The following is a 25064-nucleotide window of genomic DNA, read 5'->3' on the forward strand; positions in this document are numbered from 1 at the left end:
AAAATCGTAAAACCCAAATATCGAATTCAAAACTTTTTAATGGAACGACATTGAAAATAATTCTAACAACAATCTCAATGATTCTTCATTTTCAGTGTTGTCCAGAGCGATGCAATTGACAATTTTTTTAGTAATACAGAGCTATCGTCAATGATTTTTTTCCTCGAATCTGTTATGCGTTGAACTTTGTTCTTCAATTGTAGCAAAATACCGATTCAATCGATGTTATTTTGATTATACGGAGGTATTGTTAATGGTAGAAAAGAAGAAAGGGAGATTTTGGGCGCAGATTAATCGATTTTGAGGTAATATGAATCCAATCTTTTTCGCTTGTAACTGATCGCGCATATCACAGTCGTATTAAAGGAAAATAATACGGGCTGGGACAGCTAATACAATAATTGTATATAAATTGTAAAAAACCTAGGGTATTTGTTGAAAACTACTAAACCTAAAGAAAATAGGTAATAAAGTCCTAATTATAGTATATCTAAGAAAAGTTCCCTTGTAGTGTACCTCCATGTAAAAGTCTAGTCCAATAGATCTTCGAATACAAGAAGAAAGATGAGTGCCCAAAAAAAAAAAAAGGGAAACGAATTTCTATATTTGGTTAATTTGATTTATAAATTTAGTAAACTAACATAGGGAAGCAAATATAAACATGAACAACCTTACTCGCAATGCAACGAATTGAAGGAGTTAAAACTCCAGAGAGCGCTTACTGCTTACATCCTCAACAAAAGCAAATGGCAACCTTACGTACCCCACGTTTAAATATTTGGATAACTTCTCCCTTATGGCGCGTGGGTTACAGCCACCTGAATCTAACACAATCTCTGTATTCAATTACATTCTGGATTTCTTTTCCCCACATTCTGGATCAACTTGTGAAACCAACAATTACCGTCATCTGACATTTCTCGGCCTTCAAAAATAACAATATTATACAATAATAATTCATTGCATACGCTTTTCATCGCTTATAGTCATGGTATCATCACATATTCATTGCATAACCGGATAAATGATTTTAAATATATATAAGTAAATCTTCATATTTTCTGCTTATAAATAAGGAGTTAAAGCCATATTTGAAACAAGGAAAAAAAAGGAGGAAAAATGGAAAAGAGCTCAGCTTCACCAAATGATTCATTTACTAGTGCCATGACACTTACCGAAGAGGGTCTAACCAATGTTCCCAAACGTTACATTCTTCCGGCATCCTTACGCCCCGATGGAACCCTGTCTAACACATGCCACCCTCTTCATCGATCTATCCTTTCTGCGACACCCTCTTCATCGGCCTCGGATAATCGAGAAAGTACACCTGGCTTGCAAGGAGCTAGGTTTCTTCCAGGTGCTTCTCTCGTGTCATGTCACCTGCAATCATGTACTAAAATGATATAGTTTTTTATCCTATTTTGTTACATATAAAGTTCCTTCATGCTGATATGATTCAAGGAAGAACAATATACACACACCACGTAAATAGAAGATGTTGTCAGATTCCCCACAGAGAGACAAAAGCATTTGGAAATCAAGAAAAAGAAACTTCATGCAGCACACATGGTGCATTTGGTTTCTAGACATATCTCCTCCTCTTCCTCCTCCTTCTCTCTTCCCTTTATTTTCAGTTGATCAGTTAAAAGAGATGTCCTAGATTTTACATACATAGCGGTTTAACAGGAAAGAGAATAAGATCACGTGCTTCGCTAATTCAACCTGGACGTAAAATAACAGCATGCATGCAATAAATGACTCTGTAGGTAGTCAACCATGGAATCCCATTGTCAGTCATGAAAGATGCCTTAGAAGCTGCGACTGAGTTCTTCGATTTACCAAATGAAAAGAAAATGCATTTCTTGTCTTCAAATGTTCATGATCCCGTAAGGTATAATACCAGCCTAAATGATATCAAAGACAAAGTATCCTTTTGGAGAGACTTCCTCAAGCACTATGCTAATCCAATCTCAAATTGGATTGATTTGTGGCCATCGAATCCCACAGGTTACAAGTTTGTTTTGCACCCTTATCTGAAATGATTTCTGATATATTTTCTCACCATTCAAGAATGATATAATTATAGGTGCCTAAAGCAGTTTATCATGCAGGGAGAAAATGGGAAATTATACTATGGCAGTACAACAGTTGCAAGAAGAACTCATGGGAGTGATATTTGAGAGCTTAGGACTAAACCCTAGTTACTTACATGAAGGCATTGCAGAAGGCTCCCAGGTCATGGCCGTTAACTGCTATCCAGCATGTCCTGAGCCAGATCTTACACTAGGCTTGCCACCACACACAGATTATGCTTTGCTATCAATCATTCTTCAAAATCATCAGGGCTTACAAATCATGGATCATGACGGAAAGTGGCATTCAGTTCCAGTCATAGAAGGAGCCCTCATTGTTCAGCTGGGAGATCACATGGAAGTATTAAGCAATGGTCGATACAAAGGTGTTCTCCACCGAGCAACAGTTAACTCAGAGGAAAAGCGCCTTTCCATTGCCAGCCTTCTCAGAGGAGATTAACTAGTCTAAAACCAACTCTACACTTAACTAATCTCCTCAAAATTGAGATATAAACTCCAGAGGAGATTCTCAATCATTTACAAGAATACCCAATCCAAACAACTCACAAAATCGTAAAACCCGAATATCAAATTCAAAACTTTTTAATGGAACGACATTGAAAATAATTCTGACAACAATCTCAATGATTCTTCATTTTCAATGTTGTCCAGAGCGATGCAATTGACAATTTTTTTAGTAATACAGAGCTATCGTCAATGATTTTTTTCCTCGAATCTGTTATGTGTTGAACTTTGTTCTTCAATTGTAGCAAAATACCGATTCAATCGATGTTATTTTGATTATACGGAGGTATTGTTAATGGTAGAAAAGAAGAAAGGGAGATTTTGGGCGCAGATTAATCGATTTTGAGGTAATATGAATCCAATCTTTTTCGCTTGTAACTGATCGCGCATATCACAGTCGTATTAAAGGAAAATAATACGGGCTGGGACAGCTAATACAATAATTGTATATAAATTGTAAAAAACCTAGGGTATTTGTTGAAAACTACTAAACCTAAAGAAAATAGGTAATAAAGTCCTAATTATAGTATATCTAAGAAAAGTTCCCTTGTAGTGTACCTCCATGTAAAAGTCTAGTCCAATAGATCTTCGAATACAAGAAGAAAGATGAGTGCCCAAAAAAAAAAAAAGGGAAACGAATTTCTATATTTGGTTAATTTGATTTATAAATTTAGTAAACTAACATAGGGAAGCAAATATAAACATGAACAACCTTACTCGCAATGCAACGAATTGAAGGAGTTAAAACTCCAGAGAGCGCTTACTGCTTACATCCTCAACAAAAGCAAATGGCAACCTTACGTACCCCACGTTTAAATATTTGGATAACTTCTCCCTTATGGCGCGTGGGTTACAGCCACCTGAATCTAACACAATCTCTGTATTCAATTACATTCTGGATTTCTTTTCCCCACATTCTGGATCAACTTGTGAAACCAACAATTACCGTCATCTGACATTTCTCGGCCTTCAAAAATAACAATATTATACAATAATAATTCATTGCATACGCTTTTCATCGCTTATAGTCATGGTATCATCACATATTCATTGCATAACCGGATAAATGATTTTAAATATATATAAGTAAATCTTCATATTTTCTGCTTATAAATAAGGAGTTAAAGCCATATTTGAAACAAGGAAAAAAAAGGAGGAAAAATGGAAAAGAGCTCAGCTTCACCAAATGATTCATTTACTAGTGCCATGACACTTACCGAAGAGGGTCTAACCAATGTTCCCAAACGTTACATTCTTCCGGCATCCTTACGCCCCGATGGAACCCTGTCTAACACATGCCACCCTCTTCATCGGCCTCGGATAATCGAGAAAGTACACCTGGCTTGCAAGGAGCTAGGTTTCTTCCAGGTGCTTCTCTCGTGTCATGTCACCTGCAATCATGTACTAAAATGATATAGTTTTTTATCCTATTTTGTTACATATAAAGTTCCTTCATGCTGATATGATTCAAGGAAGAACAATATACACACACCACGTAAATAGAAGATGTTGTCAGATTCCCCACAGAGAGACAAAAGCATTTGGAAATCAAGAAAAAGAAACTTCATGCAGCACACATGGTGCATTTGGTTTCTAGACATATCTCCTCCTCTTCCTCCTCCTTCTCTCTTCCCTTTATTTTCAGTTGATCAGTTAAAAGAGATGTCCTAGATTTTACATACATAGCGGTTTAACAGGAAAGAGAATAAGATCACGTGCTTCGCTAATTCAACCTGGACGTAAAATAACAGCATGCATGCAATAAATGACTCTGTAGGTAGTCAACCATGGAATCCCATTGTCAGTCATGAAAGATGCCTTAGAAGCTGCGACTGAGTTCTTCGATTTACCAAATGAAAAGAAAATGCATTTCTTGTCTTCAAATGTTCATGATCCCGTAAGGTATAATACCAGCCTAAATGATATCAAAGACAAAGTATCCTTTTGGAGAGACTTCCTCAAGCACTATGCTAATCCAATCTCAAATTGGATTGATTTGTGGCCATCGAATCCCACAGGTTACAAGTTTGTTTTGCACCCTTATCTGAAATGATTTCTGATATATTTTCTCACCATTCAAGAATGATATAATTATAGGTGCCTAAAGCAGTTTATCATGCAGGGAGAAAATGGGAAATTATACTATGGCAGTACAACAGTTGCAAGAAGAACTCATGGGAGTGATATTTGAGAGCTTAGGACTAAACCCTAGTTACTTACATGAAGGCATTGCAGAAGGCTCCCAGGTCATGGCCGTTAACTGCTATCCAGCATGTCCTGAGCCAGATCTTACACTAGGCTTGCCACCACACACAGATTATGCTTTGCTATCAATCATTCTTCAAAATCATCAGGGCTTACAAATCATGGATCATGACGGAAAGTGGCATTCAGTTCCAGTCATAGAAGGAGCCCTCATTGTTCAGCTGGGAGATCACATGGAAGTATTAAGCAATGGTCGATACAAAGGTGTTCTCCACCGAGCAACAGTTAACTCAGAGGAAAAGCGCCTTTCCATTGCCAGCCTTCTCAGAGGAGATTAACTAGTCTAAAACCAACTCTACACTTAACTAATCTCCTCAAAATTGAGATATAAACTCCAGAGGAGATTCTCAATCATTTACAAGAATACCCAATCCAAACAACTCACAAAATCGTAAAACCCGAATATCAAATTCAAAACTTTTTAATGGAACGACATTGAAAATAATTCTGACAACAATCTCAATGATTCTTCATTTTCAATGTTGTCCAGAGCGATGCAATTGACAATTTTTTTAGTAATACAGAGCTATCGTCAATGATTTTTTTCCTCGAATCTGTTATGTGTTGAACTTTGTTCTTCAATTGTAGCAAAATACCGATTCAATCGATGTTATTTTGATTATACGGAGGTATTGTTAATGGTAGAAAAGAAGAAAGGGAGATTTTGGGCGCAGATTAATCGATTTTGAGGTAATATGAATCCAATCTTTTTCGCTTGTAACTGATCGCGCATATCACAGTCGTATTAAAGGAAAATAATACGGGCTGGGACAGCTAATACAATAATTGTATATAAATTGTAAAAAACCTAGGGTATTTGTTGAAAACTACTAAACCTAAAGAAAATAGGTAATAAAGTCCTAATTATAGTATATCTAAGAAAAGTTCCCTTGTAGTGTACCTCCATGTAAAAGTCTAGTCCAATAGATCTTCGAATACAAGAAGAAAGATGAGTGCCCAAAAAAAAAAAAGGGAAACGAATTTCTATATTTGGTTAATTTGATTTATAAATTTAGTAAACTAACATAGGGAAGCAAATATAAACATGAACAACCTTACTCGCAATGCAACGAATTGAAGGAGTTAAAACTCCAGAGAGCGCTTACTGCTTACATCCTCAACAAAAGCAAATGGCAACCTTACGTACCCCACGTTTAAATATTTGGATAACTTCTCCCTTATGGCGCGTGGGTTACAGCCACCTGAATCTAACACAATCTCTGTATTCAATTACATTCTGGATTTCTTTTCCCCACATTCTGGATCAACTTGTGAAACCAACAATTACCGTCATCTGACATTTCTCGGCCTTCAAAAATAACAATATTATACAATAATAATTCATTGCATACGCTTTTCATCGCTTATAGTCATGGTATCATCACATATTCATTGCATAACCGGATAAATGATTTTAAATATATATAAGTAAATCTTCATATTTTCTGCTTATAAATAAGGAGTTAAAGCCATATTTGAAACAAGGAAAAAAAAGGAGGAAAAATGGAAAAGAGCTCAGCTTCACCAAATGATTCATTTACTAGTGCCATGACACTTACCGAAGAGGGTCTAACCAATGTTCCCAAACGTTACATTCTTCCGGCATCCTTACGCCCCGATGGAACCCTGTCTAACACATGCCACCCTCTTCATCGGCCTCGGATAATCGAGAAAGTACACCTGGCTTGCAAGAAGCTAGGTTTCTTCCAGGTGCTTCTCTCGTGTCATGTCACCTGCAATCATGTACTAAAATGATATAGTTTTTTATCCTATTTTGTTACATATAAAGTTCCTTCATGCTGATATGATTCAAGGAAGAACAATATACACACACCACGTAAATAGAAGATGTTGTCAGATTCCCCACAGAGAGACAAAAGCATTTGGAAATCAAGAAAAAGAAACTTCATGCAGCACACATGGTGCATTTGGTTTCTAGACATATCTCCTCCTCTTCCTCCTCCTTCTCTCTTCCCTTTATTTTCAGTTGATCAGTTAAAAGAGATGTCCTAGATTTTACATACATAGCGGTTTAACAGGAAAGAGAATAAGATCACGTGCTTCGCTAATTCAACCTGGACGTAAAATAACAGCATGCATGCAATAAATGACTCTGTAGGTAGTCAACCATGGAATCCCATTGTCAGTCATGAAAGATGCCTTAGAAGCTGCGACTGAGTTCTTCGATTTACCAAATGAAAAGAAAATGCATTTCTTGTCTTCAAATGTTCATGATCCCGTAAGGTATAATACCAGCCTAAATGATATCAAAGACAAAGTATCCTTTTGGAGAGACTTCCTCAAGCACTATGCTAATCCAATCTCAAATTGGATTGATTTGTGGCCATCGAATCCCACAGGTTACAAGTTTGTTTTGCACCCTTATCTGAAATGATTTCTGATATATTTTCTCACCATTCAAGAATGATATAATTATAGGTGCCTAAAGCAGTTTATCATGCAGGGAGAAAATGGGAAATTATACTATGGCAGTACAACAGTTGCAAGAAGAACTCATGGGAGTGATATTTGAGAGCTTAGGACTAAACCCTAGTTACTTACATGAAGACATTGCAGAAGGCTCCCAGGTCATGGCCGTTAACTGCTATCCAGCATGTCCTGAGCCAGATCTTACACTAGGCTTGCCACCACACACAGATTATGCTTTGCTATCAATCATTCTTCAAAATCATCAGGGCTTACAAATCATGGATCATGACGGAAAGTGGCATTCAGTTCCAGTCATAGAAGGAGCCCTCATTGTTCAGCTGGGAGATCACATGGAAGTATTAAGCAATGGTCGATACAAAGGTGTTCTCCACCGAGCAACAGTTAACTCAGAGGAAAAGCGCCTTTCCATTGCCAGCCTTCTCAGTCTAGCTCTAGGTAAAAAAGTTAGACCTGCACCAGCACTTGTCGATGAACAACATATCTTGTCCTACAAAGAAGGAGGCTTCAGTGATTTCCTTGACTTCATTTCTGGAGAAGATATTGTGGAAGCAAAGTACATAGACAAATTAAAAATAAATCCATGACTAGTCCATGGACAGCAGAGCAGGGCATACACGAATTCTCATTTTTACACTCTTCACATCCACGTCATACAATCTGTTTGCACTTGTTAAAATGCAAAGGTTATAACCAGTAGCCATCTTTCCTATGTACTTTGTTCAAACATCGCTGGTGTGAGGCTCTTCTTTCTTCAATTTTTTTTTTGAAAAAGAAAAATAAGGGCTCTTCTTTCTTCATGCTAGGAGGCCTCACTGTGAAAAATAAATTTGGAACAGACTTTACCAGTCATTTCATCTTAATTAGGGTTCCCTCAAGGCCACTTATGATTTAAGGATCCATAATGTTTGCACCACCAACAAAATTAAGATGCATCATCAGGATCTTCACTAAACCCAATGATACCTCGGTTAGAAGCCAGCAACTGGAAAATTCAAATAATTTCCAAATTGGAAAAGAGTTCTAATATTCACATCTAATCCAGTTTAAGCCAAATGTAGGTCATACCACAAGTTTAGAACTCAAGCCACATTCATCACTGGTAGATGGCTAGACGTGCTTATACGAGCATGTGCTCTCACAGAAGATAACATTTTGATGGTAAATTGACACAGAATGTTTAGTTAAGAACTTAAACTAATTAGGCATGCAAAGAACATTATATTGATTTACAACCACAAACATATACGGCCAAAATGACCTTCCAACAATACTATCTGTAAACATAGCGCAGAAATAGCCAGCACAACACCTGCTCTCATATTAATATTATCATTTTTTTATTCTTTCTGGTTTTGGGTTGAGAAGTTACCATTGTAAGCTAACAGGGACGCATGGCTTCAAACCCAAGTTCCATGACTCAGGTAATGCTCAGATATGATACCCAGCGCTAACTACCATATAATATTGTTTGTCAGTGTAGACCTCGCTAATGTTCAGACATCCAAGCTGTTTTTTCTCCAACATTATCCTACTCGTTTCCATCCTCCTTTAGACTAACTTGAAACTATATCAAACCAAGGAATAAATTTTCAGGCGAATACATCTGAATTTCTTTAACTAAATTGGTTGTTATACGTAGATTTGATTTCCTATTGCACTAAATAGCTGCATTCATCACCTTTGTTAATCAGATAACATGGCAAACTTGCGATGCTTTACACCTCCTAAAAGGTTATCTCCATGCATCATCCGAATCGGTTATTAATGTTTCTATAAATGAACACATGCACTTTGTTTATCTTAATTGCTTCTATTTACTTCCAATTGATTCATTATATTACCACATGACAAATAGGATTCAGTCATCGTTAGTCCATAATTCAAGCTGATAACTTATCATTTCCTCCATAGAGTGCAAGCTTATCTCTTTAGAAATAAGCATGAAATATCCTCAGATCTCATAACAAAACCGTCATCTTTCCCCTATTTTTCTCAAGAGAAAATTTTAACTTGACAATTGATTTAAAATATAGCATGAATTTCTGTTTTTACCCATTCAGATAGGCACTGAAATCAGATTTTCCTCCCTTTTTGGTGCAATTAGTCGACTCTCGAGTTATACCTAATCAACACCAAATTATAATCTCAACTATCCTTTTCTGTCCGGTTTTACTAATTTCCCTAAGAGGATAATGGATAACATTAAATGCCAAAAACATCGGATTATTCAAGGAACAAGACGTGTTAATCATATATCAAGTGATTAATCATTCATTTTCCTCAGGGAAAAAAGGTATTCATTTTCCTCCTTGATCTTACTAAGGATTTCTAATTTCTTCAGCTGTTGACGCCAATTTTTAGAAACTCAGATTCTAGCGCAATTTTAAGTACAACAACAACGACCCAGTAAAATCCCACAAGTGGGGTTTGGGGAGGGTAATGTGTACGCAGACCCTCTAGCGCAATTTTAAGTATTTAAAAATTATTAAATCAAATTCCCCTCGCTAATTCAGTATTAAAACGTAGTTAAACAAACCAAAATCAGCTATTTTGAAGTTGCTAAAACGATTGCTCGATTTCTTCTCGATCTGATGATAAATTCTTATGTTTAATTTGCATATAATCTCAAGATATATGAATAGCAACAAATAAAATTGCAGATATACATGAATCTCACTATAATTAGTAAAGAATTTAACTACACAAAAAATCATTAAAAATACAGAAAATCTCAACTGATTCGAGGCACAAAAGAAAAGCGCGGGAAAAAACACTTACGAAGGGAAGAGAAAATTGATTCAAAAAATTAGCCGTAACTCTCTGCCTTTTTATACGTCTCTGATCTTCTCTGTCCCTACCGCTAAAGCTCTCCTCCATTTTTACTTTTTTATGATTTTCAATTTTCAACGAAGGGGGCTTCGGAAATTCGCGGAGAGGTGGATTGATTTCCTGCTCCGCGGGTTTATCGTATGCGTTTTCAATTCGGCCCCTTAGTTAGTCACGTGTCTATTCTGACGGCTCACATTTGTATAGGCTTTTGAGCAGTTTTGAAGTGTTTGCGAAGATCAACTTCTAACTTTTTTAAGAAAATTTAAAATTAAAAAAAAATCTAACTTTTTTTTAATCGAAAACTTAATTTTTAATTTTTGCAGCAACAACCACCTAATAAACACTTTTAGAAACATTACAACAACAAAAAAGTCACCAAGTTTCGGAGGGGCAACGAAGTGGTTACTGTTTTTCAATTAAATTTGATTCTCTGTTTAAGAACGGAAAAGAAAAAAAAAAATAATGAACATCATGTTCGTCATTACAACTATCATTACGTCTCAAAACTATTTACATTATATCAAATAAATTACTTAATAATAAATTCTTCCAACTCGTTCTGATCCCAGTTTATACATCAAAATTCCATAGAACACCATATGCATATCTCATTAATTATGATATTAAAAGGGAAAAAATTATTTTAGCAAATTACATCATTTTTAGGAACGATAAAAAGATTATTAGGAAGAGAGGAAAGAGGTAAGAATAGGAATCGAACATTAGCAAGAGTTTCTAAAAAAATCATTAAAATTAGTTGTATGCTAGACAATCCTCCTCGGATTACAGGATACTGTTTAAATTGAAATAGGAATATTTTCAACACAAAGAAAGTTCTTAAAACCATTAACAATGCTTTTTTAAAAAAATAAAACAAAAGTTTTTGGAAACTTCAGAGAGTAAATAAAAAGAATATCAATTGTAGACAAGCTTTTCCTCGAGTGAGCTGGAACAGTCTTGAATCCAAAATAGATGCTTCTTATACTTCTACTTTTCACCTGAAAATGCCAACGTGTGCTTAAGAAAAGATAATGGAAAAAAATAATTCATGCATAAAGCATCATGTATTTATTAAGGAACCGGACAATGACCGCAGTCCAGTAGTAATAATCTACATAATTTACCTTGCAAGTATTAGTAATTGCTTTTGCCCAGAAGCCAAGCCAGAAGTTTAATTTTATGAGTTTTGAATTTTAAAACGATAATTTTGAGTTCTAATAATTGGGTTCTAAATGAATATTGGTGGTACATACTTAATGAATTTCTTAATACAAATATATTATTTGAACAAAAATATTGGGTTCGACCGAATCCGCACCCAAACTTTTAGCTCCGCCCCTACTTTTACGGCTCAAATGACTTATAGGTCACACGAAAAAATTTACCATTTTTTCAAGACTTCACTTCTAAAAGAAAATAATGTAACACATTAAAATACCAGTTCCATCAGCTCAACACAAGAATTCTAAAACGCATACACAAGGCCATGCATTCACATATATATCTTATTCTACCAACAACAAAAAACCATTTTTATATATCATATATTTTATCCACATATTATCTGTATTTATTCATAATCAAGAATTCTATTTTAATTTAATATTTATTTAAATTGATTTTATGCGGGCGAGTTACAACCTAAAATTTAAATTGTGGACAGCTTTTTTGGAGTTAGCTCCACTTTAACAGTGAAATTGGATCAAATAACAAGATAAAATAAATTTTTACTGCTCTAAAAGAACTTCCCCTGAATCAACAATGTGATTCACCAGTTATAGCATTTATCATCTAATTAACATTTAGAAAATACACTTTGAAGAAAAACTAAAAGTTGCAATTTATGTTGGTCTCTTATCAACTAGAGTATATACCACAATAAAATAGCAGAGTTCTCAATCAATTTATATTAATAACTTTTTAAAAAAATCAATATATGCAACTGAATATGTAGAAAATGCCTCAAAGAATTATTTTCCTACTTTAAGGAGAATTTAATATTTTATATTTTTTCAAGTGGAATAATCTTCCTGTTCTCTTATTGGCTAATCAAGCATCTCCATATTTCTTCGCCCTTGAGATATGCTAAAAGTTTTGAACATATATAAAGATCAAAAAGCAGAGTTTCCCACATATATGAGAATCAATTTTATTAAAGCAGAGTTTCTTCCAATAAATTAATAAGACAAATTAAACATCTAAAAATTTATCACCTGCTGTATCCAGTAGCAATACCAACTAATAAAAACCTGTTTATTCCAAAATTATAAAAAAATCAGAAAACAGGAGATCCCAAAGATAAATTTTCATTTGATGGAAATTATTAATATTGTTTCTTTTTAGAATTTCTATACTTAATTTGATCAAAGATAAATTTGCTTCAAAAGAAAGATAAATTGAAAGAAAGTCATGATTAACTTTACATATTTGGAAAACAAAATGTATATCAACAACAACAACAAATCCAATGAAATCCACAAGTAGGGTCTAAAGAAAATAGAATGTATATGTAAATGCAAAAGAATAATTGAATAAAAAAGTGTAATTGGCATGGCGTTTATTAATGATTATCAAACAAGTGAAAAATCAGAAAGAAAGGAAACCTGCAATAGTGGAAGTACTCAACAGAAAAGGGTAGAGATTATAATATAGAAGTGGAAATTAAGTTGTAAATGCATGTTTTTTTATCCCTAAATTCCATGCAAACGTACCATGCATAAGTAGTATTTATCAAGTACGTACACAAGCCACTGCTTCTCAAGAATCACTTTTAGCAGAATTTATATATCAAGTTGATGTTGAATGCTGCCTTGGTATACTTCTGTTTTCCTTCTTTCTCACTGGAGTATTATTTTCTTACCACCTTAGAAAGGCAAGAGCACTCTATACAATATTCTCCCACTCCCATCACATCACAAAGAATTTATATATATAGGCTCATGGCTGTACTCTTAGGTTGTACTTTGCCCAACAGTGGAGTGTGTTTGAGGTTTTATTTTTTTAAGATGTAATATTCTTAAAATGAGGGTGAATGGGAAATGGAGGGAAAATGAAATTTTGAGTAAAATTTTAAGTTTCCCCCTCTTAACAATGAGACATTGTCCCATATTGGAAGTGGAAGACATTTTTGGTGGGTATATATAAAATTGCTCTTCTTGTAGCTCTTAAAGAGTTAAGAAGAAAGCAAGCCTCGCGCCGTCGTCGTCGTCGCTCGCTCGGCTACGGCTTCGGCTTCGGCTTCGGCTTCGGCTTCGGCTTCGGCTTCGGCTTCGGCTTCGGCTTCGGATTTGGATTTGGATAGGCCGTCGTCGTCGCTCGCTCGGCTACGGCTACGGCTTCGGATTTGGATTTGGTCAAATGATTGATTGATTAATTTTTTGGACCAAATTTATTTGTTAATAGTAAATATTAACGTAAGATTATCCGTATTTGTAAACGGATATTTTCCAATCCGTGTATTGATAATTTGGCAGCCGGATAATGGTCTTCCCACCATGAAGTGCTTGCTCCACAAATATGAAATGCTTGCTCCACAAATATGTAATGCTTGATCCACCATGAAGGGTGGACGTTTGGCCTTGCACTCCTTCTTGGCTGCTATATATATATGAGCAGCAAATGTTGAAGAAATACTCAACTCAACATACAATTCGCTCAACAAATTGGCTATACATTGCACTCCTTCCTCTCAGAACTTCCATACGTTTTTCTGAGTATATACTCCTTCGTTCTGCATTGTTTTTTTAACTTCAAACAAAGCAACTGTAAGTGTGATTTGCTACCGAACTTTGTGTTCGCCGAAACACTGGGGTTTGAAGTACCGCTACACCAGTGTGTTATTCGTTCTATCCTGGGAGGAAATAATCCATTACCTTGGGTACTAGGAGGGGATTAAATTCCTTAAGGAAACACTGTGAATTCAGTGGGCTCGAATTTATTATTATTGTTTCATTACGTTAACTTATATTTTGCAGAATTAATATTTACAAATACAGCAATATTGACCGGGAATAACAATCTTAAGGAATTTAATATTTATTTCTGTACTTGTGTTATTCTTATTATTCTGCAAACTAAAACCTTTGTGGTTTGTGTACTCCCGTTTTGGAGAGTTAAGCCTTCGTGGCGTTTTGTTGGATATTAAAATCTACGTGATTTTTACTCCAGTTTGAAAACGTGTATTAAACGTTTGTTTGTGTCATTCTTTTCTGAAAAAGATGATGACTGAAAACGAAAACCAAGCTGTTCCGATGGCGACTGCCAACGCAACGACAAGCCGAACATCGGCGTTGGCACCGGCAGAAAAACCCGAAAAATTTTTCGGGATTGATTTCAAACGCTGGCAGCAGAAGATGTTCTTCTACTTAACTACGTTATGTCTACAGAAGTTCATCAAGGAAGATGTTCCTGATCTGCCGGATAAAACTCCAGATAATGAACGCTTTCTCGTGATTGAAGCGTGGAAGCATTCTGATTTTTTATGCAAGAATTATATTCTTAGCGGACTGGATGATAATCTGTATAATGTATACAGTAGCATGGAGACATCCAAAGAATTGTGGAATGCGCTTGAAAAGAAATATAAGACTGAAGATGCCGGGATGAAGAAATTCGTTGCCGCAAAATTTCTGGACTACAAAATGATAGATAGCAAGTCTGTTATTACTCAAGTCCAGGAATTGCAAGTGATTATTCATGATCTACTTGCTGAAGGTCTTGTAATCAACGAAGCATTCCAAGTAGCAGCAATGATTGAGAAGTTGCCTCCGTTGTGGAAGGACTTCAAAAATTATTTGAAACACAAACGAAAGGAAATGTCCCTTGAAGATCTCATTGTTCGGTTGAGAATCGAAGAGGACAATAAAGCTGCTGAAAGGAGAGGCCGTGGAAATTCAACAATAATGGGAGAAAATATTGTTGAAGCTAACAAAAAGAGGAAGAAGGCTTCTGGTCCGAAATACAACCCAAGCAAGAAGCGGTTCAGTAGAAACTGCTACAACTGTGGGAAAACCGGACATAAATCTACGGAGTGTCGTGCTCCGAAGAAAGACAAGAAAATGGGTCAAGCAAACATGGTAGTAAACCATGATGATGTTGATAACTTGTGTGCCATGCTCTCTGAATGTAACTTGGTGGGAAATCCTAAACTGTGGTGGTTTGATTCAGGAGCCACTCGCCATGTTTGTGCAGTTAGAGAGGCTTTTGCTACCTATGCTCTTGCTGAACCCGGAGAGACAGTTTATATGGGAAATGCTTCAACAGCAAAAGTTGAAGGATATGGGAAGGTATTTCTAAAAATGACTTCTGGCAAGGTCATGACTTTGAACAATGTCCTTCATGTTCCCGAAATGAGAAAGAATTTAGTCTCTACTGGACTTCTTGTTAAGCACGGTTTTAAGTGCGTTTTTGTATCCAACAAGGTTGTAATTAGTAAGAATGAAATATTTGTGGGAAAAGGTTACCTCACTGAGGGCCTTTTCAACCTAAATGTAATGGTTGTTGAAAATAATAATAATATTTCAGCTTCTTCTTACTTACTTGAGTCAAATGATTTATGGCATGTACGTTTGGGTCATGTCAATTATAAAACCTTGCGGAAAATGATTAACTTGGAAGTACTGCCCAAGTTTGAATGCGAAAAATCAAAATGTCAAACATGTGTGGAATCTAAGTATGTTAAACATCCTTATAAGTCAGTTGAAAGGAATTCAAATCCTTTAGACTTAATTCACACAGATATTTGTGACATGAAGTCAATACCATCTCGCGGTGGAAAGAAGTATTTCATAACTTTTATTGACGATGGTACTCGATATTGCTATGTTTACTTACTGAATAGTAAAGATGAAGCAATAGACGCATTCAGGCAATACAAAAATGAAGTTGAAACGCAACTTAACAAGAAAGTAAAAATGATAAGAAGTGATAGGGGTGGTGAATATGAATCTCCTTTTGAAGAAATATGTTTAGAATATGGAATTATTCATCAAACAACAGCCCCTTACACGCCCCAATCTAATGGGATTGCGGAAAGAAAGAATCGCACATTAAAGGAGATGATGAATGCGTTGTTGATAAGTTCTGGTTTGCCACAGAACTTGTGGGGGAAGCCATTCTTACGGCTAATCGAATATTAAATCGAGTGCCCCATAGCAAAACACAATCCATTCCTTATGAACAATGGAAAGGAAGGAAGCCCAACTTGAATTATTTTAAAGTGTGGGGGTGTTTGGCAAAAGTGCAAGTTCCTAAACCCAAAAGGGTAAAGATAGGACCGAAAACCGTTGATTGTGTTTTCATAGGATATGCGACAAATAGTAAAGCATATCGATTTCTGGTTCATAAATCAGAAAATCCCGACATTCATAATAATACGGTTATAGAATCAGATAATGCTGAGTTTTTTGAAAATATATATCCGTATAAAAAGGAATGTGAGTCGTTTGGTGAAGGATCTAAACGACCTCGGGAAGAAACAAAAGAAAGTACATGTAATCAGGAGAATCCAAGACGTAGTAAACGTCAAAGAACGTCTACTTCATTTGGACCAGATTTTGTGACTTTCTTATTGGAGAATGAGCCTCAAACATTTAAAGAAGCTATGACTTCTTCGGAATCATTGTTTTGGAAAGAGGCAGTCAATAGTGAAATAGAATCCATATTGAACAATCATACATGGGAATTGGTTGATCTTCCTCCTGGAAATAAACCTTTGGGTTCTAAATGAATTTTTAAGAGAAAAATCAAAGATGATGGCACTATTGATAAATTCAAGGCAAGGCTCGTAGTCAAAGGGTATAGACAACGAGAAGGTCTAGACTACTTTGATACATACTCTCCAGTTACAAGAATTACGTCCATACGGATGTTAGTAGCATTAGCTGCAGTGTATGGTCTTGAAATTCATCAAATGGATGTTAAGACGGCCTTCTTAAATGGAGAGTTGGAGGAAGAAATTTACATGGAACAACCTGAAGGGTTTGTGGTTCCAGGTAAAGAAAAGAAGGTATGTAGACTTGTTAAGTCTCTTTACGGACTAAAACAAGCACCCAAACAATGGCATGCGAAATTTGACCAAACAATGTTGTCAAATGGTTTTAAGATAAATGAATGTGATAAATGCATGTACATTAAAAATGTTCCAAATCACATAGTCATTGTTTGCCTATATGTGGATGATATGTTGATAATGAGTAATGACATTGCCAACATAAATGCTACTAAGCGTATGCTCAATAGCAAGTTTGATATGAAAGACTTGGGAGTTGCATATTTAATTCTGGGAATTAAGATCAATAAGACTCCTCAAGGTCTGGCATTGTCACAATCTCATTATATTAAGACAGTACTTGAAAAATTCAAGCACTTGGGCTTTAAAGTTGCAAAGACTCCAATTGACGTGAATCTTGCATTAGCAAAGAACAAAGGCCAAAGCATATCACAATTGGATTATGCTCGTGTATTGGGATGCTTAATGTATATCATGAATTGTACACGACCAGACATAGCTTGTGCTATAAGTAAACTGAGTCGATATACGAGCAATCCAGGCCAATCTCATTGGATGGCAATGAAACGAGTTTTGGGATATTTAGAACATACACAGAACTTTGAATTGCACTACAGTAATTTCCCTGCGGTGATTGAGGGATACTGTGATGCAAATTGGATCACCGGTTCAACTGATTCTAAGTCCATGAGTGGATATGTATTCACTATTGGTGGAGGAGCGGTATCTTGGAAGTCGTCCAAACAAACATGTATTGCCCGCTCTACAATGGAGGCTGAATTCATAGCCTTAGATAAAGCCGGTGAAGAAGCTGAATGGCTCCGGAATTTCTTGGAAGACATTCCATTTTGGCCCAAACCGTTGGCACCAATATGCATACATTGTGATAGTCAAGCGGCAATTGGAAGGGCTGGGAGCGTCATGTATAACGGTAAATCTCGTCATATACGACGAAGACATAAAACCATTAGGCAATTACTCTCTAGAGGAATTATCACAATTGACTATGTAAAGTCAAGTGATAATGTGTCGGATCCACTTACAAAAGGCCTAACTAGAGAGGTAGTTGAGAAATCATCAAGGGGAATGGGGCTATGGCCGAGAACAAGTCATTGTGGCGGTAACTCTACCTAGAAGACTGGAGATCCCAAGATCTAGGTTCAAAGAGATCAAACAAAGTCATTAATGACGGTTCAACATTGTCAAATAAAATTTTAGTCCATTCTCGTGATGAGACAATGTTCAGTACCAAGGATAAAGCATTAAGGCTTTTTAATGATTTCTAAATTTGATACGGGGTATATCAAATAGTGTATCTATAGGATGACACGTTTAGGAATCACCTATTTAAGTGTGAAGTGTGAGCCGCTTCAAGGAGAACTTTGTAAGGCCAGTTCTCTACGCACTTATGAAACCAGGCGGTGTTCATGGCTGAAACGAACACAACAATGAGAACCAAAGACGGTTAAGGGTTGATTGTGTGACTTATGGTTGTCTAGGTATACACCAAAGATCGACGGTTCAAAGATATCAAATCTACCGATTGACCGAGTATATCCGACATAAGTTTACTACGGAAAGTTCAAAGGGAAACCTACTTATCCAGATGCAATTAATCCTTGCTTGTAAATCACACAGTTTTTTCATGCATACTTCCGTGATATAGCCATTCCCCATTCATGTGGGGGATTGTTGAGGTTTTATTTTTTAAGATGTAATATTCTTAAAATGAGGGTGAATGGGAAATGGAGGGAAAATGAAATTTTGAGTAAAATTTTAAGTTTTTCCCTCTTAACAATGAGACATTGTCCCATATTGGAAGTGGAAGACATTTTTGGTGGGTATATATATAATTGCTCTTCTTGTAGCTCTTAAAGAGTTAAGAAGAAAGCAAGCCTCGCGCCGTCGTCGTCGTCGCTCGCTCGGCTCGGCTTCGGCTACGGCTACGGCTACGGCTTCGGATTTGGATTTGGATTTGGATTTGGTCAAATGATCGATTGATTGATTAATTTTTTGGACCAAATTTATTTGTTAATAGTAAATATTAACGTAAGATTATCCGTATTTGTAAACGGATATTTTCCAATCCGTGTATTGATAATTTGGCAGCCGGATAATGGTCTTCCCACCATGAAGTGCTTGCTCCACAAATATGAAGTGCTTGCTCCACAAATATGTAATGCTTGATCCACCATGAAGGGTGGACGTTTGGTCTTGCACTCCTTCTTGGCTGCTATATATATATGAGCAGCAAATGTTGAAGAAATACTCAACTCAACATACAATTCGCTCAACAAATTGGCTATACATTGCACTCATTCCTCTCAGAACTTTCATACGTTTTTCTGAGTATATACTCCTTCGTTCTGCATTGTTTTTTTAACTTCAAACAAAGCAACTGTAAGTGTGATTTGCTACCGAACTTTGTGTTCGCCGAAACACTGGGGTTTGAAGTACCGCTACACCAGTGTGTTATTCGTTCTATCCTGGGAGGAAATAATCCATTACCTTGGGTACTAGGAGGGGATTAAATTCCTTAAGGAAACACTGTGAATTCAGTGGGCTCGAATTTATTATTATTGTTTCATTACGTTAACTTATATTTTGCAGAATTAATATTTACAAATACAGCAATATTGACCGGGAATAACAGATAGATAATTTTAGTAGAAATATCATTACACAAAAAGAAAAAAAAAAAAAAGGGAAAAGAACCTTTTTGATTCTCTCATGTTTAATTCTAATGGTTTAAACTAATCAAGATACTCCAATAAGAATGAAATGGACAGTGGTAAAAATAGAAAAAGAAGCATGTGTAAACGGTGTGTTGCTTGCGAAAGAGTTGAAATTCTTGAAAATTGCTGGCTACAGATATTTGCTAGATTCACGCATGTTCTTGGATGATATTTCAATGTCCTTTAGTGCGTTATAAATATTACTATTAAATGGTACTGTACATTCATTGTATTATTGCTTCTTCTTTTTTTATAGTATAGTACGTACATCAAACAAACTGAAACAAGCAGATTTACAAAACAGCTGCAAGCGGAGTCTGCAGTGTAATGGTTTATTGGATTTCCGGAATTGTCAACTTGGTCACATGTGGACAAGAATATAACTTTATAGTGGTGAGAGACATATATATAATGTTTTTGTCATCTATATGGAATATTGTTCTTTTGCTATTAATAATGATATTGTTATGCCTAGCTCATATGCATGAACGCTTTCATGGATTAATTATACTTGATTTTTATTTTCATTTTTGAATGCATTTTTTAAATTTTTACCCTTTCTTTTGGATGGGGGAAAGCGGAGAAAATGAGATATTAAATTTCAGGGTTACGCTTGATTATTATGAATTAAAATCCTCTAAGTGCAATAGTTTAATTTTAACCATTCAACTTTTAAAAAAGGATAAAATCTCTAGAGAGAATACTTAGTGTACGTACCAAAATTAAAAAATAACATATATAATGAAATTAAGTTTATATTGCACTATTTACAATAGTTTACATAATTAAAAATTTACTAAACAATAGTATAAAGTTATAATGAAAAACACTCTTAAAACTTAATGAGTCAGTACTCTTAAATCTTCACCATGAACAATATAACAAAGGTTTGACATATTAAACGTAATAGGCATATAGGTAATGATGTTTGGCATATTTCGATATGTGTTGATGTTACTTTACCCATGTTTTAACCGCTTCTTGATGTTATTTGATCTTTAAAATGCCCAACATGGTTTAATTATTGATTTTATGACTAATTGAGTTGTGTGTGGTGAATTAGGGTGTTTGGAGTGCAAAAATATGAATAAAAGGTGCTCTAGGTAGAGGAAGAGAGATTGGATGCGTCGCATCCAATCTAGAAAAAGATCAGATTTCGTGCACCCTTAGCAGTGAAGTCGGCCCATAGCGTCCACCGTAGCATCCGAAGCTGAGAAGTGGAGGACGAGGTGGATGCGACGCATCCACCCTAGCATCAATCCCTGAAGCTGATTTGGATTTAGAAATAGGAGAACTTTGGCCCACGACTTTGGTACGCAATATATAAGCCAAAAACGCCTCTTTTAGGTCATCTAACATAGTGGGAAGGGGGAAAAAGCCACGACAAAGCTGTGGAGGCCGGAATTCATCAAGTTTCATCTTTCTCCCACCAAACTTAGTAATCTTTATGTTTCTTTGTATGATTTGTTGTTTGGCTACCATGTCTATATGGAGCTAAACTTCACGTTCTAGGGTTGTGGTTCTTTCATGACTATTGTTATTCGGATATTGATTTTGACTTCTTGATTTATCATATTAGTTTATTTATTCAATCGTGCACTTAATTATTTAATTGCTTGATCACCAATTGAATATTATCTACGAATCTAGAATTGAACTCGAAAGTGGGAATCCTATATTGCATACAGGATTGAGTAGGGCAAGTTCTTGAACTCGGGCATCGGGGAACGGATTCGTAGTTAGGATAGACATATACCTAATTGCCTTGCTTGGTTGATTTACAGGAATTATAAATGCGTTCTTGTTGATTCTAACTCCATAGACATATAGGCGTTAGGTTAGCTTGAATAGGCGAGTAAGAACTCGACAGATTCTTATGAGCATTAACCCTGTCAACCAATAAGCTAGATAAATCAGTCGGTCAATTAAATTGAAGAATACAATAAGATTGTTAGATAGCCCATAACCCTAGATCGTTTTCATTATATTGATATCATAAAAATCTGCTCTTTCTCTGTTCACAGTTTATTATTTATATTTTTCTTATTTAATTAGTTGGAATAAAATATTTTTAGATTTAATTCTTGTTTAGATAATAAGGATAGTCTAATTTAGTTAATAGTTAATTATAAGTCCTCGTGGGTTCGATATCCGACTTTTAGTCACTTTATTACTTGACGACCGCGTATACTTGCGTGAGTGTGTTTGGTCGCAACAAGTTTTTGGCGCCGTTGCCGGGGACTTAGAAATTTGCTATTTTTCTAGATTAGACATTTTTTTATCTATTCATGTTTTTTTTTATTATTTTATTTTAGTTAGTATTTTTTATTTATTTTAGCATGGCATCTTGGAATAAAAATTGTTCGAATGATGGTTATTCTTATTTTGATGATCCTTGTCCATATTGTGGAGGACCCCACTGGTGGAAAAATTGTCAGAATGTTCCCAGGAGCGAGTTGTGCGCACAATCTCAATCCTTTGAGTGGAATATTTGTAATATGTGTGGTGGTCAAGATGGCCATTGGGATGGTTGTCCTAATTTTGTTCATCCTTCTCTGAGCCCTTATTATGATCTTTCTAATGATATTTCTGAGTTTGATAGGGACAATGAAGTGCAGGATATGGAGCCTGATGCATATATTAGGGATATTCTGAGGCAAGTAGCAGAGCAACAGGATGAACTCAAAAAAGATATGAAAAGAATGAGGGCAGCAATCACAAGAATGAAGGCCAATATGGAAGAATTGAATGAAGAGAGCGAGTACCAGCAAGAGAAAATTTTTGAAAAAGAGGAGATTTTGAGCCAAACTTGGCTGGCAGAACAGGCTGAAAAGTTAGAAATATATGAAGCTCAACATGAGGAACTTACTGATGGGATGAGACACTTTATAGAGGGAAGATCTAAACTGGGACAAGGGATCTATAAATTTGTCACTACTATTCACGACTTGCAAGATAAATTAAATGCAAAGGTTGTTGCGTCTATCGCCCAACAAAATAGTAATGAGTTGTCAGAAGCTGAAAAGGAGCTTATACGCCAAATTGAGGAGCTAAAAGTGGAGAGCCAATCATTCGAGCATATTTCTGTTGATGATGCCCATGTTGAGAAAAGTACACTAGAGCCATGCGAGGTAGCAGATAATGTTATATTTGAAGACTCTAATGTGTGCACATATGAGGATATAAATAGTAATACAATTCTAAAGTTGGGGCGTGTTGGTCCTCATTCTAAACATTTTTCGACATTGTATTTGGATGATGACATGGAAATCGAGTCATCTAAGCCTTTGGAGGAGTCGATGGAAGAGGAAGATGATGCCTATATTTTTGAATTTGTCATGCCAAAAAGCAAAAAATACATTCCTCATCTAAAGGCCGAGAAGTATAGAGTGAAAAATTTATTACTTGGCCTGGTTATCTTTGTAGCCCCACCACTGGAGCATAGCCGCAAACTGGATGCCATGTTAGGGGCTCAATTCATAAGTTCGAGGTGGAGGCAAAAAGTGGTTCACGTCGTGCCGCTACGTTAAATCAGGCGCTTGTTGGGAGGCAACCCAGATTTACTACTTTCTTTTATTTTTGTTTACTTTTTATTTTATTTTATTTTTATTATTTTGTAGTATTTATTTTTGTTTTGTAGGATTATGAGCATAGGAAAAGCGAGCTAGATGGTGAGGACTAAGTGTGGGGTGCCCATACAAAGGACGATGCCTGGGGGAAGTCTGAGCACCTCGTGAGCCGCTATTGCTTCGGCCTTTGGCCTACCAGGGAGTCTCGTTTACCCTCTTATTATTTATAATGTGCATTGAGGACATTGCAAAATTTTAAGTGTGGGGTGAGGAGATCGTTTGGATGAGTTTCTGTGCTATTTTAGCTTAGTTATAGTACTCATTCTTAAGTGTAGTAGCTTTTGTGAAAAAAAAACAAAAAAATTAAAAAAAATAAATAAATCAAAAAGTAGAAAAATTGGACTTTTCCCGACGATTGATCTCCTAGACAGTTTTCTTGAGGGATTAAAGTCTAAACAAAAATCCAAAAATATGTCTTTTAGCTTTCCTTAGGTAGTAATAATCCCCTGTGGTTTTTCTTTGTGCCTCGGTTCTTTTCCATGGGATGTAGTTTGAACCGGGTAGTTTTTTCTTTCCGAGTAGATTAGGAATTTAGGGAATAAAAGGAGCAAGAATGATGAACCTAGGCGCCCTTGACTTGTTTGATAGTAACATATTTATACTTTCGCATGTGTAGTATCTTCTGTATGATTTGAATTTATTGATGATGCCTTGTTAAATTGGATAGCATGTTTTGTGGCGCCTATGTCTCGTTTACATGACTTATGTTCACCTTGTGTTTAATACTTAATATCTCGTGGCTCCGTGAATACTTGCATTGCTTAAGAGTCGGAATGTGATCGTCCTTAATGAGTCATGTGCCATGTGTGGTGAGTTTTTTGTGTAGTCCATGTAGTGTACTTGTGTCTAGAACTTGCCCGGTATGTGAGTTGAAGCGAAATTTTAGGTGATGCTCGGTTTGAAAAATAATTTTAGGCTTTCTTTGATCTTTTTGAGCTTATTGCTTATCACAAATAAAATCTATCCCTAGTTAAACCTTTTGAGCCTGTAGACCTTTTATTTGGTACCCACATTACAAGCCTACACCCTTTTTATTCTTAATTGACATTGTTTTGATCCTTTTACCTCTTAAAGCACTTTAAGTGTTAGATGAGCGCTAAAAGAAGTAAGAAGGGACTAAGTGTGGGGTGACTTTTGAGTGGAACCAATGAAAGAAAGAAGGGTGCACTTATTTTGTAAAATAATACGCCACTAGCGAAAAGAAAAAAAAAAGAAAGAAAAATATAGAGGAATAAATTGTTGTCTTATTCTTGCTAGTGGGTATGAATTAAAGTAGTGCTTAAAAAAAGAGGAAATATTGTTGGGGTAATATTATTTGTGGAATTGAAGTGGTGTTGAAGAATTTGCGCTTAAGTTATTTGATGATGTGTTAAAGTGCTTAGGAGGTTGAGTCACTATTCCTAAAATATATCCTACCCGTCCCTTAGCCCACATTACAACCATGAAAAAGTCCTAATTGATTTTAGATCGAGCGAGCTTACATTAGTAGAGATTTACATTAAGGGCAAGCCTATGGTACCAACTACATGCATGTGACTTCTTTTGTGAG

General features: G+C 35.9%; 1 protein-coding gene, 1 long non-coding RNA gene and 1 pseudogene across 7 annotated transcripts; 2 read left to right on the top strand and 1 right to left on the bottom strand.

Annotated features, from left to right (window-relative positions):
* Window positions 1–785: 785 nt before the first annotated feature.
* Window positions 786–10263, bottom strand: LOC142173323 (uncharacterized). Of its 6 annotated transcripts, none has more exons than XR_012703050.1 (7): window positions 10092–10263; window positions 7425–7800; window positions 4818–6595; window positions 3815–3988; window positions 2210–3564; window positions 1176–1393; window positions 786–925 (listed from the first exon to the last, which is right to left on the bottom strand). It is a non-coding gene; the product is annotated as an uncharacterized LOC142173323 (long non-coding RNA). The 6 variants fall into 6 exon arrangements; XR_012703049.1 differs by having other exon boundaries at window positions 1176–1380; window positions 2210–2415; window positions 10092–10261; XR_012703046.1 differs by having other exon boundaries at window positions 1176–1380; window positions 10092–10261.
* Window positions 1120–3310, top strand: LOC142173322 (putative 2-oxoglutarate-dependent dioxygenase SLC1; annotated as a pseudogene).
* Window positions 6366–8185, top strand: LOC142173321 (flavanone 3-dioxygenase 3-like). The gene is made up of 3 exons (XM_075238797.1): window positions 6366–6572; window positions 6982–7229; window positions 7327–8185. Exons 1-3 carry the CDS (start codon window positions 6366–6368, stop codon window positions 7895–7897), a joined length of 1026 nt encoding a protein of 341 aa, XP_075094898.1. The 3' UTR covers window positions 7898–8185.
* Window positions 10264–25064: the final 14801 nt, after the last annotated feature.

The sequence above is a fragment of the Nicotiana tabacum genome, chromosome 19 (assembly GCF_000715075.1).
Source record: "Nicotiana tabacum cultivar K326 chromosome 19, ASM71507v2, whole genome shotgun sequence".
In the NCBI taxonomy this organism is placed as follows: domain Eukaryota; kingdom Viridiplantae; phylum Streptophyta; class Magnoliopsida; order Solanales; family Solanaceae; genus Nicotiana; species Nicotiana tabacum.